This window comes from Camponotus vicinus, unplaced genomic scaffold, assembly GCF_025532165.1.
Source record: "Camponotus vicinus isolate PSW18456_S1 unplaced genomic scaffold, iyCamVici1.0 SCAF_6, whole genome shotgun sequence".
NCBI classification, from domain to species: Eukaryota; Metazoa; Arthropoda; class Insecta; order Hymenoptera; family Formicidae; genus Camponotus; species Camponotus vicinus.
In genome coordinates, this window is record NW_028141978.1 from 2692202 (window position 1) to 2709400 (window position 17199).

The following is a 17199-nucleotide window of genomic DNA, read 5'->3' on the forward strand; positions in this document are numbered from 1 at the left end:
TTGCTTCCATTTTCTCATGAATATACATGTGCACTCGAAAACCATATCAGATGATACTCGATGATACTCGATAATATTGTGTTTACAAATTTATTATTGCGTATATTCGCATTTATGTAAAAGCGTCTTTTGTATTTTTATGAACTCAGCATGTACTGATTTATAATTTTACACATATGTATTAAATAATTTATGAATTAGCATAGAAAAAGAAAGAGATTTTGACACAATATAATCTATCCGATATACCTCGCAATTGTTACATGATATTTTTGTGAAAAGAGACATTTGAATCGCGAAATTGAGTGAATTTTCGTTTTACACTAGATACGCTATTAATTCTAAGCGAAGCGATGTCAAATGCACCCGCGATCCCGAGATTACCGATTATCAGCGGCTGCGCAAAGTCGATCATATGTCGATCCGATTCTCTTTGAGCGAGACTGACCAAACGCGGGGATTTCCACTTGAGATTTACTTTGCTCGCCCGCAAACCTCCAAGTCGGCAGAAACGCGACGCCGGCAAAACAGAATATTGATGAGTCCGTTCATAATCGCCCGCCGGTTATCGCTATTGGCGAGCATCGCACAAAGCGCATCGTACTAATTAAAACGGATAATACACCGGTTCGTGTAGAATAAGGCGGTAATTGGGCGTGGCTGCGGGGATTCGTGCCCCATTATTATTAATTATCTCATTAATAGGGCACCGCTCGAGTAGATCTCTCACTCGTGCAATTTTTCTTTGTTGCTTAGCACCCGACATTGATACAAGATCAAACATAGCGCTTGCGAATTTGAATTATTTACTAATTATTTAAATAATTATTTGTATTATTACTGCTTGACAAGTGTAATTTGTTTCTTTCCCTTTCTTATTAAATACAATTTCTTTTTACACGCGGATGTTTGCAACGCGTAATATACAAAAAAGAAAATCAATGGAGCGAGGAGGAGCCCTAAATATCATATCTTTAAAAGTTCAATTTCCGCCGAATCCCTCGACAAACCCTTCGACGATTAACACCGCGATTACTAGCGCCATCGGCGTTATCGGCCGCGTTTATCAGCCGGCGTTACGTTTCCTGTGATCCCATTTTTAGAAGCGATGCTCTCCCTCTTCCTCTCTTTCCCTCGCGCTTACGATCGTACGTGGGGGAAGTTTGTAGATTAGTTCGATCACGACGATCGTATGCTCGACGCGATTGAACGTTATCGTCGTCGCGATAGGAATTACATTCCGCGGCGGAAGGGAGCGGGGGCCACTTGAAGAGGCAGCCATCCCCTCCTTTTCCCTCGATACTGTCGCGATATAAACCGATGGCACCGGTCCTCTCTCGTCGGGTAGAATCGGCTCTGCTTGTCCCTTTTACGACGTGATATATTCGCTGAAACGGCCGCTCGACAAAGTTATATCGTAAAGTACGTAGTTGGGAACGGAATCGATGAAGCGATTTCCGGTTGAGTAATAAAGCCCCCGTCCAGATCCCAATCGCGGAACATTCGGCAAGAAAAAGAATTGATTTGGTTCGTAAGTTTCGCGGTATTAACGTCGGAAGTGGCGTTCGATAAATCGCTACCGGTTGGCCGATAGAAATTTCGCGTCTTTTCCGGATTTATATATATGGGTATATAAATAATATCTCGAAGACGAACTTGTATCGCAGATATAACGCTGGTCAAACGAGATCGCCCTCATCTATACTCGAGATATTGTTGAAAAATATAGAGACCGAATTTTCTTGCACAAATTTAACTTTATAAATGTATCAAATTATCTCGAGATCTTAACAAGGCAAGAGAGACACGTGAATTTGTAAAGGATAGTTTCAGGGGTGCTTTTGAATTCCGCATTTGACAGTCAAATGTAAAGTAGCAGCTACGAAAAGTGACTTTAATTTCAGCGATAGTTAATGAGGTATCAGACTTTTAATGAGTAATGTGAAGTTGTTCAAAGGTCGAGACAGTTTTGAAAACGTGTTCGACCAGAGTGCCTGCCAGGCAATCTCACGGTTTCTGAAAGACATCAAAGGAGATTCGTTTTGCGTACTGAACGAGATTGGCAATAACTCTTACAACATCGCTCGATGAAAAACGGAGAAAAAGTTGAAGAAGAGAAAGAAAGAGAGAGAGAGAGAGAGAGAGAGAAAGAGCAAGAGAGAGTAAGACTCGCGGTATTTTATCTTCTCTTCATTTACTTAAGACGTACGCCGAGATGATTACATCCGCGATGACAACCCTCACTGGCGGTTGTGTAATTTATTTACGCATTCTGCGATAGCATTTCCTTTGACGCTTTACTTGTTTTTACTTTTCAAAGTAATTGCGCTCGGATTTTCTTTACGTTGTAATATAGAAGATGCTAATAGTATTTTTCATTTTTACTTTTCTAAGATTGTGTTTACGATCGTGCTTTCAAGTCAAATTTTATCTTGTAAAACAAATACTTTTTTGAATAAATAATATAATATCTCTTTCACACATCAAAGAGAGGATCAATTCGAGTCTACTTTTATCCACGAACAAGTCCATATCTAATCCAACGGTTTGCTATTTCTGAATATAATGAACATTCTCTGCGAAACAGAATCGAAAATGGCTCGCAATATTTGAGAAATATTCCATTTCCCATTTCAACGAGAAAGATTACTCGTGTCAGAGAAGAGGTCGAGATAAAAGCGTGAAGACGCACACCTTCGTGCGACGAAATCCTCGTGAATTTTGCATTTTTTTTGCATCATTTTTTTTTATTTTTATGTTTTTATCTTTTTATTTATTTATTGTTTGTATCGCGCGAATCTCAAAGCGTGTTTGTTTCATGCGATGGTGGCGGTCGGAGTGGAAAGACGCGTATTGTTTTTCCACGATTGTATTTTTACATCGCCCTCTTGCCTGTGCGCGTTATAACGTCCATTGCATGTCCGTTTAGTATCCGCGTACATTATAGAATAACGGGTTCTTTGTGTGAAATCTATCCGCTCTTTCCCCCCTCGTACACGAAACGGTCTTCTTTTGACGTGTTTCTCCTCTTTTCCCTTCTCTTTTTTTCTCTTCCCGCACCGTTTAACCATGTTTCGTCGTGGAAATAAAAAATATCACACCAGCAATTTTATATCTGACGTACGTATGTATGCATGAAATGCTCCAGAAATGCGTATAACTGGCGAGATTTTTTAAAGTAAATTAAATATCATCTTTTTAGAAAACTGTGATTTAAAACCTTTGCCTTTGAGATTTTCTCTGTTTCGATGATGAGATCTCGGTTGTTTTTGAGGCAAAATTTTCTCCAATTTTTTTTTGCAATCGACTTATCTCAAGACTTTATAATTATATAATTTTAATATAATTTAATTTTATATAATTTATAATTTTCTTACATATATTCTTGGACATATAATGTATGTAATATATTGTACAATTGATTTTTGTAATCGCGAAAATGAAAAAAGGATCTTAATATCGCGCCGGACATCACCAACAATGGCGAACTAATTTTCTTAAATTCAAAGAGTCATTTTCATACGTGTGTAAACGGAAGTCGGAAACGAGTAAATAAACCATTTGGAAAGATGGTTACCATCATCTGTATAGAGAGAGGAAGCCCCTTGGAAACCGCCTAGTCAGCCGATACTTAAATCTCTTCGTATCGTCGTCTACGATCAGCCGGCGCTATCTAGCATTAATGGTCGCTACGTGTTCCTGAATAAATCGGTCCACTAAACAGTTTTTAGGCCGCTATTATTAACCGCCGAGAGAACGCGGATTACATCCTGAAGTTCTTTCGAGAGTAGGAATTTTGTCAGGCGATTTCAACATTGCATATAAGAGCGAGCGAGATAACTCGTCCTAGAAAATTCTATTGCAACAAGAAAAGAACAGTCTGTTGTAAACAATCTGTAATAAATCTTGAAAACTTATTTTAAAGCGTACATTATATTGCAAATTCAGCTCGACTTATTTCAATGTCATAGCAATTGTACCGCCCACGAGAGCTAATATTCTTGCAGCTATTAATTTAATGAAAATCTTCTATAGTAAGCTTCTGATATGACGGAAAATCCATCTGATTAATCAACTGGGTACTCGCGACAATGCGTATTATGCGTTAGAGATGTTCTCTCTCTTTCTCTCTCTATTGAGAATAAATTCGATAATAAGCTTCCGGACAGGATTTACCAATGTAGGCCATTGGCCTTAGTTGTCGTTGGTAGTCGAAGCGAAAAGATTCTAGAGAAAGAGAGAGAGAGATGACGGATACCAGAGACCCATTGAAGTGACGTGTCTTTTGTGATTTTCTCATTACTGGAGTGGAAGGTCGATCCTGGAAGCCCATCTAGCTGCTGGAGCGACTTCCGTCCTTTTGCTCCTCTCTCCGATCCTTTTCTTTTTTCCCTTCATCTCTTTCGTCATCCGTTCCAGGCGCGAGCGTGCGCCTTAATACCTCGCAGATAACTTGTAAAAGACTTCCTATATGACGTAATCGTATAAGTGGAATTACTTCTTTCATGCCGTCTTGTACGATACGTAATTCGCGTGATCGCAGGATCTCCCCGCGTCTAACTTCCGATCAACGACAGATCGGAAAATTATATTTCCTCGCCGCAATCGCCTTATGGCCGCCTGTAAGTAAACTCTTATCGATCCCTCATTCCCGGCTATTATCTGTCCATTGTGTTCCCTACACCTGTCTCCGCGCGGTCCGCTGAATGATTTCGTCGTTGCCTTTTTTTCCGCGCGCTACATTGATTTCGCGTGAGAGGCGAAGTCGGAAATGGGAAATTCGAAGCCGCAAAGGTCGGTCCAATCGAGACTCGATACTTAATTCCTGCTCGTTCCGCCAATCGGCTTCGTAAGAGTCTGTAAAAGATTGAAGAGCGAAGAATAGATTACGTAATCAAAATTATACCCGCAAATAATATCTTGATAGTTCAGGATTTAAGAAATTGCTTGGCATTTGAAATTATTGAATCGTGCCAGTCGACATTTCGATAATTTTCTTATTTGGGACTTTTTTTACTTATTTAATAGATTATGAAATATTTAATTTGTATACTTAAATTGTGTAAAAATAATAATTTTGGATTTAATTAGTATTTATATATTCATATAAAATATTAATTTTAAATATGAATATTCTAATTTTTATTTTTTATATAAAAAAGAGATGAATGAAATATACAATTAGCAGTATGTTTGTCTAGTTCTCTTAAAAATAACTGCTTTCTTCTTTTATTATGTTAAGAGAGATCCGAACAGTCGTGAGGGAAACTTGGACATTTTGAAAATTATGCTGAAATAATATATTTTTTGAAAATGTATAACTCTTGAAATGAAATGAAAATACTATTTTATGAATAAGTAAAGAGATAATACGCGCATGAGTTCCAGTTCTTCCGCATACACGAAAATGATCACATAAATATCGTAGAAAATTACTTTTGCTATTCCTCAGAAAATTATATTCAATTTTATTCGTTATAATGAAACGTCTCGCAATAATTCAAATTATCAGCATTTTTGAGATCGCGCTTTTCACATTATTGTTAAATTATAAAAGCGTCGAGATTTCTTTTACATATCGAAACGTCGTAAACAAAATTCCATTTTATATTATTAATAAAAATCCCGACCAAATAAAGCCGTCACACATTTTATTCGTATTTCGAGAGAAAAAGCTCGGCGTGAATCGCTTATCAAGCCGACGACGAGTCGTACCTAACGCGAAACAAGTTTGCATCGAGTCGACGTCTTTCGCGTGACGTCAATTTGCGCCCTCGCGAAAGCGCCGAGTCGTTACGCGGCATTGTTCGCGCATTGTTGCCATGGCATGCGCCGACATTCTTCCCAGTGTCCATTGTCGAGCATAGTCGGGGCGAGTTTCCTTCGTGGGCGGAAGGGAGGAGAGTGTCGAAAGAGCTTTTGCGAAGCGGAAGAGTCGCGTCAGTTCGCTCTTCCACGGCTGATCCGCCCCGTCCGTCCCTCGACCGACATCAATTAGTATCACAAGGCGACCGTAACTATGTACACATCCTCCTGCGAATAGGTCACACTCGACGGAAACGCGCATTAACCCGCTTCGCGCGTAAATATACGGAGTGTCTCGAGCCGGACGCCGTGGATTTCTCGCAATTTCCGCGCGAGAAGATAGGTCGACCGTAGATCGGCGGCAACTTTCCAATTTTCAGCATTAAATAACTCTTCAAGTATGTCGGAAATTAAAATATTCTGTTAAAGTCTGCTTGGAATTAAACCAATTGCAAGTTCTGATGAAAGATAGTTTCAACGGAAGAATGAGAAGTAGATTCTGTTATCTGTTTGCTCGGCTCAATTAACCGAAACATCCTTTATTTCTTCTCGATTTACGCAGCGATATAGTACCTCGAAACTATTATTGGCAGCACGAGACATTTTCGCGCGTAACGCATACAAAACCGTCTTTGGCGCGCTCAATATACACCGCACCCACTCACACGCATCACGCGCCACGTGTGTGCATCGACGTAAGATCTATCGCGTATACTTACCTGTACATTGGCACAAGCGGATGGGTTGGATCCTACAAAGGCTTTCACGCAAACACGCACACCTGCGCGTTTGATTGCGTATGTGTGGATTGCTTACGCGCGTTGCGTAAATACGCGTAAACACCGGCGCTTTCGTCGATTCCATTGACATCCCCTTCTTGGGGAGCGTTATCATCATCCATTTGATAATACAAGATAAATTGCTGTTCCTCTGTCACCTGACCTGACAGATCTTTACCCTAAAACGCTCGTTGCGGAAGTGCTTGGGGGGACCAAGTATTTGTAGGTTAAATAAACCGACGTTGCGTTAAGAATATATATACTGAAATTTCCACGCACTGTGGTCAGTCTTTCTACGCTTTTTGCACTGTCTAGATCGTTAAATAACAAGTCATTTACTCTTACATAAATTTCGTTTATAAAAAAGAATATTCTGATAAAAAAATGTCATTGATTAGAATCTAATAGGATGTTGTATTTTCCCTCTAATGAACGGCAGATGGAATTCTCTTCCGTCCGAGACGGAATCAGTTTCGCGAGAAGGCGAGAAACGCAAGTTTCTCCCCCTTAAAAAAAAATTACCTCGCATCAATTAATTCTGTCGATGCGCTGTAAGCGTAGAAAAAGAATCCCGAGTCAGTCGAGATTAGCGTTAACGAACGTTGTTACGAGCGAGCGAAGCAAGATGATATCGATCGGCGATATCGGTCGATATTTCCTTGCTATCGGCACGCGACGCGCATAATTAAAAATTCCCGTCCTGTTTTGCACGTTTTGCTGCGTTTCGCTTACGACCGCAACGCGGTAGTTCCGCTTCTTATCGATTGCGCCTTCAGGAGCAGCTTCGTGCGGAGAGGCGGAAAAGGAGGCTTCGTGGAGGAAGAAAAAAAAAAAGAGAAAAAGCGGCCAATCGTCAAACTTGCGTGTCGAGGGTTGTAAAACGCTATCGATCCGTCCACGGTATTTATGTAAACATGCCCGAGTCCGGCGGGATTTCTTTCCATGCGACGCGCCCCCTTCATCGGCGCGCGTTCTCTCTCGTCGATTTTTTTCCCTCCTTTTTATTTCGTTACCGCATTTATCATTCTTTACGATATCCTCGAGGTTTCGCTCTTTTATTAGTTTTTGAAATTCCCGTGCAGTTTTATCTTTATATACGCGAGCTCGTAAACTTGTTTAATACACGCTTACTGTTGCGCCACGCAACGCCTGGCGAGAAAAAAGAAACTTTTATAATTACACGAATATTATTAAAAGAGATAGATGACATTTACGACATTTTATTTCTCTTCTCTCGCGAAAATGAGATAAATCTCGCGCATCGTAATATTTTTGCGCGATGCAGAAAGAATTCTCTCTGGTGACTGATTGAAGCGACGGGACGCAGAAATAAGCGTGTCGAACGAGACGACGCGTGCGGGACAAATTTTCGTCAACGGAAAACGGGAAATTAGACTGTCCATTACGGTGCGATTCGAGGGAACCGTAGATACGCCATACGTGTGATTCGGTCGATAGGTAGATTCGCTTGTCGACGTGTTAATCTGGCTATTAGGCAGCGCGACCGAGATATCTCGCGAACTCGGAACGTATGTGCCAGATGGCACGATCGAGATAGCTCACCGGGTGCATCGCATCGTCGATATTTGCTCCGAGTCTGTGCTTTTACTTCGCGAATTAATTTGCTACTAGGGAGAAACGATTTACTTGCGTATAAATATTCCAACGGGCCTGCAGCAGAGATACTTGCGAGGTAAAAGTCGACAAGAAGTCTATGGGAGAATAAAAGTTCCATTGATTTACGCTTAATAATTCTGCGTCAAACGTAATTGGATTCACCGTCGCGATGCCGCTTTGTTTCCGTTTCGCGCACAGAATGAAACTACTAAATATCACTATGAAGTGATCAGAAACTGTATATAACTCGATAACTGTCATTAATCAAGTCGAGCGGGATGTTATTGTCGCTGTCGATGAGCAATCGCGAATTTGTCCGCAAAATCGCGCGTGCCGTTCGACGCGCCGCATAATTTCGAGAGAGCGAAATTGTGGCCCGATAAAGCGAAAAGGATAGAATTAACGTCGTAAATAAAGGAAGATTGGTAAATGGAACTACTGCTCTAGAATGCACTCGATAAATATCGTTATAACTCGACTATATACAATCAGCCCGAAACCGTCGACGTTGTTCACGCAGTTGCGAACGAACTGAAGCTCGTAAAGACGCCAAGTTGTGTATGTAATAATATCGAACGCTATTTTAATGCGCCAGTTAAATCATTCGCTAACTTAGAAACAAAGTTTATCACATGAATTGTTTCGCTTGCGTTTTAATTATATTATCATGTATACAATTTAGACGTTTACGCAATGCTTTTATTTTTTATTTTTATCTGAATATAAATTTAATATATAATAATAAATTTAATAATAATAAATTTTTAATATAATATATAATATATATAATATTTTTTAATATTTAAAATTATATTTGATAGCACATTTTTATTACTTAGAGCTTGAATCAGTCGCTTTGATTTTCGCAAAAGTACTAACCCCCTTCACTTTTCTTTTGCTTCCAGGTGAGTGTCCAGGAATTCCAGTACGCACGCGGGACGGGCGCGTCCCTGACGATGGTAAGCCATAAAGCAATGTATACCGTCGTTTTATCCGCACATTATCATCCAAAAGGCTCTTTCCCAGGACGATGTAGCTCGTGAAGATATGGGAAGAGGTCCTAATATCTCGCAGGCACACATCCGTCTTAATTAACGTCGCGATACATCTCGACTTCCTCCTGTGCCGCCACTTGCAGTATTCGGTTTAATATGTAGCCGGCTTTACCCCAGATAATCTCGTCGTAGGACAAAAATTACCGCGGAGAATTTAGCTCATTTCCGTCTGCGTTAATTATTGTTTTACGGTGGAAATATTATTCGGAAACTGTGAAAAATTACGAATATAAACGAGAGTATGCAACGCTTATTCTTAAGATAACTATTAATTATACATATATGTAAAATATTTCTGTCATATTTGTGCTTCGATTATTCTTAGAATTTTAAACTTGCATTCATCTTACAATTTGCCGCATTAATTATTCGCGAAATATTGTTGAATTTATACTTTATAGGATCTGCGACTCGCGCGCTCCGCTTGTGCACGATATACGCTACGTAATTTAGCAAATGTGATGTGGATTCGGTCGTTCAGCTCTATGGCGCATTAAATATAAATGGCGATTCCACCGGGACATATATAATCACACGCGAATCAATCATTTCAGCATGATAATAAATATTGGCGTCGATGTTTTACGTATTGAAAACAACAGTTGGCCAATGCCAATATTTTCCATCGCTCATATAGCCTGTACATTAAGCTGATCTAATGCGTCATTGTAATGTGACTGTGGCTCCAATGCATTTATTCGCTGATGTCACGATGCTTTTATCAAGTACACCTCCCCAACACGCTAACACGACAAATTTGTCACTCGCGCGCCCCGTAATTTTCGTGAAACGCGCAAGATCCCGCAGCATTAATCAAACAAAGCGGCTTAATTAATTAAACTTTTACGGAAATAGCCGCGCCGCAAGACGACTGGCGTATCTTTTTCCGTTTCGCATCGTCCAAAGGTGGTCGTTGAATGAAAAATAAAATGAAAGACTATTCTCCGCGTTAGCGTCTCTTTCTATGCATTTTCAAGAGTGCAATTTCGGTTATTGCGAGTGGATTTTCTGAACGAGTCGGCATAAGATCCTCTCTTAGCATACTTTTTTAATATTCCGCGAAATATCTCGCGACGAAAAGATGAAGCTTGAATTTTGCAGAAAATCGTCGAAATGTCGCGCGAGCTGCGAACGATATGCAAATTCCGACGGTGAAACGAAATTCGCACACGCCGTAATATTGACGATTACAACCGTGGGTCGTTCTCAGGAAGAGAGATCGACCCCCTGTTCGATCGTGGTCTCCGTTCGCGATCTTTACCGTCGAGTTCCGGTGAAATAAGAGACGTCCCGCAGGCGACAGTGACGAATGTGTTTGTATATCGTCAGCCTGGTCGTCGGGGTGTCACACGAGGACGCGTAAAGTGTCGCGAGGGGGTTGAAACGATGCTTGGAGCGCGCTGGTTATGACACACACGTCAAACAAGAGAATCCACGTTAATATCGAGAGGGAGAGACGGAATTAGGTTTTTCGGGGACGCATAGATTTAATTTTTTATTTTCTCTACCCTTATATTTGCGAGACACTTTAAAAGTCGCTTTCAGTTATAGGCCGATCTCTTCTGCCTCCTTTTAATATTTTTGTATTCGGAATACTTTATCGCGTTTAAACATTGCCATAAACCCTCGTGAAATGCTTCTGCATATTTATACAAAGCAAACAAATTGAAAAAGAAATAGGATATATCGCTTTTATTTTTATTGCGAGAAAATGTAATTATTAATGACATATCGATTATTTAGCGTATTTCGACGCGCGTGCGACCATAAAAGATTTTATCGCTCGATTTTTTACACCATTGGCATGTTTTATTTGAGCGAATCAATCAATCTCTCTCTCTTTTTCGCGTGTCACGGATGCTGATTTAAAAAAAAAACTGTGATTAATCAAGTTCAAAAAGAATATAGCAGAGAAAAGGAAGAAAAAATTAAAATACATTAGATCAATTCTACGCTTTTTAGTTTCCAATATTTCAAAGTTTTTAGTAGAAATTTTAAAATTCATATCGTTCCAGACGGTTTCATGTTTTTCGCCGTATCATTGCGTATACGGTACATTACGCAATAGGCTTAACGATCGCGATTGTTTAAAAAAGAAAAAAAACGCAGCTCCGCGACTCACGACGTCGTGACACGTCGGCTTATCTTTATTCCACGCGTAAAACCTCCCTCCCCCCTTTGCCGGGGTAAGCGCAGGTCTTATCACAGCCATGCGTGCCTCCGGGTATCGTTAGAGCGCAACATGCTCCCGGCGCACTGACGAACAAAGCTGACCATTAGCATTTGTTCCCTCATTACGGGATTCAGCGCTCTTTCTCCCCATCTCATTACCGGAAGTTCCTTCGTGTTTCGCAAATAACTTCGGGCGTTTCCTTGCCGTGACATGTTTTGTTCGTCTTTTTTTACTTTATCTCGTCGATATTATTTGACGTTAATTTCTTGAATCTCTACTCACTATATTGAGAGAGAAATCTTAATTTTCCTACTTAATCTTGTATTAAAAGGGAAAAAGATTATCAGAATTCCCGCCAACTCAACAGCGATGGCGATTACAAATTTTAGTGCGTATTACAAATGAAGTGTTTAACATTTCAAATGCAGCTTACGGCAATAGTAATTACTCACCGATATGAATCATTAATAATATTGGTTAAAATCCGAATCAGGCCATTGGATAATCTGAATTAATATTTCCAGTTGACAGCGACACGTTCGCACAATCCTGATAGAATATTCACGCGATAACTCCCGCCCCCGAAATTCATATCTGATCGCGAGAAGAGTACGCTCATCTTCGGGCCATTTCCTGCACGAGAAGGCTTCTTCGCAAAGTGTTTCCTCTGTGAAGCCGAGCCCTCCTTCTCCCGGGACTTTCGCCTTTGTGTCGCGAGCTTACGTTGTTCGCCGGGACATCAAAGCGGAGCGGTTTCTCGCCCTCGCGATTTCCTGGCTGATGAATTTCCAAGGATGTGACGTGCCCGAAGACCGTTCCTCCGGGCGAATCTTTGACTTGACACTCGGAGCCCTTTAACCGACTCGTTACTTTAATGCGATTAAAACAGCTTCCGTAAAATAACTTTATTTCATAAGTTATGTCCATTAGAAATTAGCAGTATTTAAATCCATTAGAAATTAGCAGTATAAATCTAAACTCGGAAGCAAATCAGATATTATTGTTATGCATAATTGATAGTATCTGAAATGTTCTCATTCACTGCTTCGCGATTCTGCTTATGGTATGATTGCGAGCGATTTAAATCATTTTTAATCCTTATGCGTGGGAAGGATCCCTTGAAAAATTCTCATTTATATTTTCCGCTTTTAAATAATTTTTAAAATAATTCCAAAGTTCGCCTTTTTATGAAAAATATTCAAATTAAGTGTGTTGAAATTGTATATTTTATTTTATTTTAATTTTCGCATTTATTCGTGGCGAGATCGCGCATCCCCTTAGTTTGTCATCTCCGTTTGTCGCGAAATATCGCGGAGGCAAAACGCGCATGATGGATTACTCCCACTCGCATACCGGTTGCCGCCGCCATTGAGCGGCTCAGCCGCGAATATGTCACATCGTCGCGAAAATAGATTCCGTGCGATTCACCGCACGGAAATACCATTCGTATGTCGGCATCGGAAGCGCATTGGGAGCACCGGAAGTGGGAGGGTAGGGCGAAAGCGGGAGATCAGGAACCGTCGTCTTGGAACTGTCGATGTAAAGATCGATGTAGAATACTCGCCGACAGTAAGCCTGGAAATCAATATTAGATTACTCGTAGTTGCAATTTAAAAGATTCAAAAAAAACCTCGCATATTTTTAAAACGCATTATTTTTTTGAAAGACGCTAAAAATTAATTCTAGAGTGTAATTGAGATGATAGCTAAGATTTCAAAATTACGGAACGTTTGTAACGTAAACAATCGGAAAGCTAACATTTTTTGCCGGAGAAAATGTCTTGAAATATTTAACGAGAGATTTAACTGCGAACCTGGTTTTCGCATTGACGTTTCCACGGGTATCTCGCATATATGCGTACGTATCGCTCCGAATCTCCTTCGTATCTCAGTGAGTCGAGGGGTGTGACTCGATCTTTCGGGCGACACGACTCAATTACCATCTCTGTGATGCGTGAAAATACCTCGCCTCTTCCGCTCTTTCCACCTGCTCGCTTTTCCACGCGAAGCCACGAGTACGCCCTATTACGCTCGTTGCATTCGCTCAGAGTGCTTCGTCGATTCGCATTTTTCACTATCAAGGAATCAAAGCTTCCCCCGTTGCTTCCCACGCCCGACGGCTGATCCGGCTCTCTTCCTTTGTAACGCAAATTAACAATCGGTGTGATTTATGGTTATCGTTTGGTACTTTTATACGGAGCTCGACACACGCGCGCGTAAACGTTAGCGCTAAATTAATGTTTTCTCCATTGTAATGCGAGCCAACAAGTCGTGATTTATCGTTAACGTCCATCGCTTCTACAGATAATTTGACGTAGCCGTATTTGCGTAATACGGCTTCACTATTTTCCCCTTTGTAACGTAAATTAACAACGTTATTAATTATTACCCGCTTTGCATTAATGACAATATTAGTACGTTTCAATCTGCAATTATTATTATATGGCTCAACTGTCACAAATATTACGTTATTTTTATAAAGCGCGGATCGATATTAGCGAAATTAATTTTATCGTATGGAAAGCTCGTTTTTATTCTCTTTTGTGCGCGAGACAGTTTCATGAAACTTTGTTAATTTCATTCGACGAATAAAAAAAAAAGCTAAATATTAATTGTGATATATTGGAAAAATAGTGGTTATGATTGCTTGCTAAAAAGACTATCATATTTTTTTATTCTGCAAATCAGGTCTAACTATTTTCAAATCTATTTCCATCCGTTGTATTTTGTAAGTTTCAACCGTTTGTGGTAAATTTCGTATGTTTTTTTTCTATGAGAGAGAATTAAATTGAAAAACCCTTGATTTTTCTCTCGTTTCAACTTAAATTACTTTTACACACGATCATTATACTTCTTTAGGGATTGTTGTGGTAATTGTTCTTTAAGTGCACTGTTTTTTTTTTTAATTCTATTTATCATTTTTTCTCTCACTTGTTATACGGATGATGACACAATTTTCGACTTTTTGTGATTTACTAGTAAGACTCGGATCTTTGTTTTTGATCTGAGAGGACGCTTGATACTCGGCATACTTGCAAAAGGCTCAGACGATGGAAGGGGTTACGCATATCCGATATGTCGAATCTCGAAATTCGGAGGGTAAATCCAGGATTGCGGGATCGAGAGACTGCGTGGTATCGCGCGCCGATCGAGACAGATAAAGTGAATTTCTCCAAAGTTGGAGAGGCCGCGGCGAAGCGCACGGAGGGTAGCGGAGAAGCGAAAGAGAGGGTGAGAGGGGAGCGGCAGAGGAGGATAAGGGTAGGGCGGCTGGGCGCCGATCGAGACTCGAACACGTAACCGCCGTGTTATCTATTAGCTCTCCGCGTGATAAACGATTCGCTTCCTTCCACGCGAACTTCGCACGTAAATCGCCTGGAAAAGGATAAGCCCCGCCACCCGGTATGCCCTCGTTCTGACCCCGCAATGTCGATTTTCCGATCTGCTTTTTTAAACACACCGCCCTGCTCTTTTTCGAGCCACGCCGCATCGAATCTCATTCTATTTTCTGTTCTCTCTTTCTCCAAAGTTTATTTACACTAAGTAGGGACGACGTGTCATCTCGCTTTCTTGTAATAAAATTTATGTCACTACAAAGAAACGTGAGAAAATGAAAAAAAAAGCAAAATAGTATTTATCGAATAATATGATCTTATATTTTTTCAATATATTTGTATCTTTAATTATAATTTAATTTTAATTTAGCAACATTTTTTGATACATATTTGTTGATTTAATTAATACATTCTTGTTTATCTCTTTTTTTTTTCAAATTATCACCAGTTTTATCAATTTTCTTTACAACATTGATACATTACCACTAATGTTTTCTACTTTTTATGCATTTTATATTTCAAAGCATGAACAAGATTGATTAAAACATAATTCAAAAATAATTCAAAATATTTTTCATTTCTGCAAATTGAGAAGCACGAATTGTAATCACATACGGTAATTTTAACGAACATATGCCAAATTTATTTTCGCACAATATTTGGCAACATTTGTTGCATTGAAAAAGCACGAGTGAATCTCCCCGTAGAAAGAGGTGGGCGAAAGGTGGATGATTCTTTGAGCTTTCGCTTCAAAGAAGATCAAAAGTACGACTAAATGATGTCACGACGCAGGTAATCCACTTCCGGCCTCATTTAATAAATCGACTGACCAGCCAAAGGAACGAGTTCCAGAAGAGCCGGGCAATAAATATATCCGTTTATAGGCGTCTGGAGGAGTTTCGCGAGTCATCGGAAACTCGGGAACTCCCGGCCAAGTCCAATGAAATAAGACTTACAGAGCTCGTCCCTGAGGAGACGTATGTCGCTGTCTTCGTCGAGGGAATCGAAAGAAAGAGGGAGGGAAAAATGGACGAAAACGGGCAGAAGGAGAAAGCTGATGCTCTCAGGTTTATTAACCATCTTAAGGTTTACTCGTTATATTCATATCCTGCGTTCGTGCTTCGTAATTTTCCGATATTACGCTGTATCTCATGTTAGAACTCGCCCACTTAGTTATCGTCTACTTAGATATGTAAGTTGCTCTTGATCTTCCCGCAATATTTGGCAAATATCGTGTTTGCGATATTAATCGAGGAACGAGTCGCGTTCGGAAAATTGAGATGTATTCAATTAACGAGATGTGTATACATGAATAGATCTTTAGAGATAAATAGATCTCCCATCTTGGAAGAGTCGTTTCCTCATTAAATGCGAAAGTCTTTAAAGTGTCTCTCTTGGCACAAGCGCATCCGTCCATAGCTTGTTAATAGAAACTTCCAAGTGTCTCGTACAATATTCATTTTTGCGGCCGATTGGTAAAGTAGCTTTCGTTAAAGCTTTAGTTCCGTGCGCGCTCTCCGTTTATAGCGATAAATCTTTTATCACACTGCGGTATTTGGAATCCTTATGTATATATATATATATATATATATATATATATATATATATATATATATACACACATTCGTGGAGAAGCGGAAAACAGCATCAATTATTTAAGTTTAAACTTGCTTCTAGTAGGATATTATGAAATATGGAGGATAGGATAGAAAGATGCGCGCGTGTACGGTACAAAATAGAAATGAATTAAATAAATATTTGATTGAAAAGATTGGGAAAAAAGTACAATACACGATTATTAATGTATACTTATTTTAGCAACAGATGGATACGTTACATATCGCTATAAAAGATAGATTTATTTTCGAGGAAGCAAGTTTTTCTCGTCAAAATCACTTTCTGGCGAGAAATCGTTTATTTTTCGATCATCTCTTCAATTACCTACTAAACTTACAAGGATCATCACTATCCGCGCGGCAAATTCGAGAGGATCATGGATCAGATTCGAGGGGTCGAGTTCTCTATTTAGGGGTTCGAACCGACAAAAGGGAGGTCACCGGATGCCCCTTAAGACTTTTGCTTTACTGTACGTCGCAAGTCTTCCCTTCTTCCGTTGTGCGAAAGGTAGTATTTATCATCCGACAAGATAAAAGTTACTTTGCATCGTCTTTACACTATGTTGCATTGTCCGCTCTTCAAACACTTTGGTTCCGACTTCGAAAGCAAGCATAGCGATCTTTATAGCCGTAAAATCAATTTCCTACCCTTCCAAGCCAACAGAGGGATATCTTTTTTACTTGACGAAAGTGCGACGCGATGAGATATAACATTCATATTTGGAAACTGTTTTGAAAAAAAAATAGAAAGTTTATATGTAAACGAAAGTTTTGTGAAAGAATTCCACGAATCTTAGTAAAAATTAATCTTTCGAAGTGG

General features: G+C 39.8%; 1 protein-coding gene across 21 annotated transcripts in view; it reads left to right on the forward strand.

The window, feature by feature from the left end:
• Heph (polypyrimidine tract-binding protein 1 heph) overlaps positions 1-17199 on the forward strand; it is a 364683-nt gene that overhangs the window by 211676 nt on the left and 135808 nt on the right. For 16 of the 21 annotated variants that reach the window (XM_083103263.1, XM_083103264.1, XM_083103265.1 and 13 more), the window contains one exon: positions 9107-9160. The exons of the other annotated variants lie outside the window; for them this stretch is intronic. In XM_083103263.1, the coding sequence (XP_082959389.1) occupies positions 9107-9160 (54 nt within the window). The remainder of the gene's footprint in view (positions 1-9106; positions 9161-17199) is intronic. 21 annotated transcript variants of the gene reach the window in all.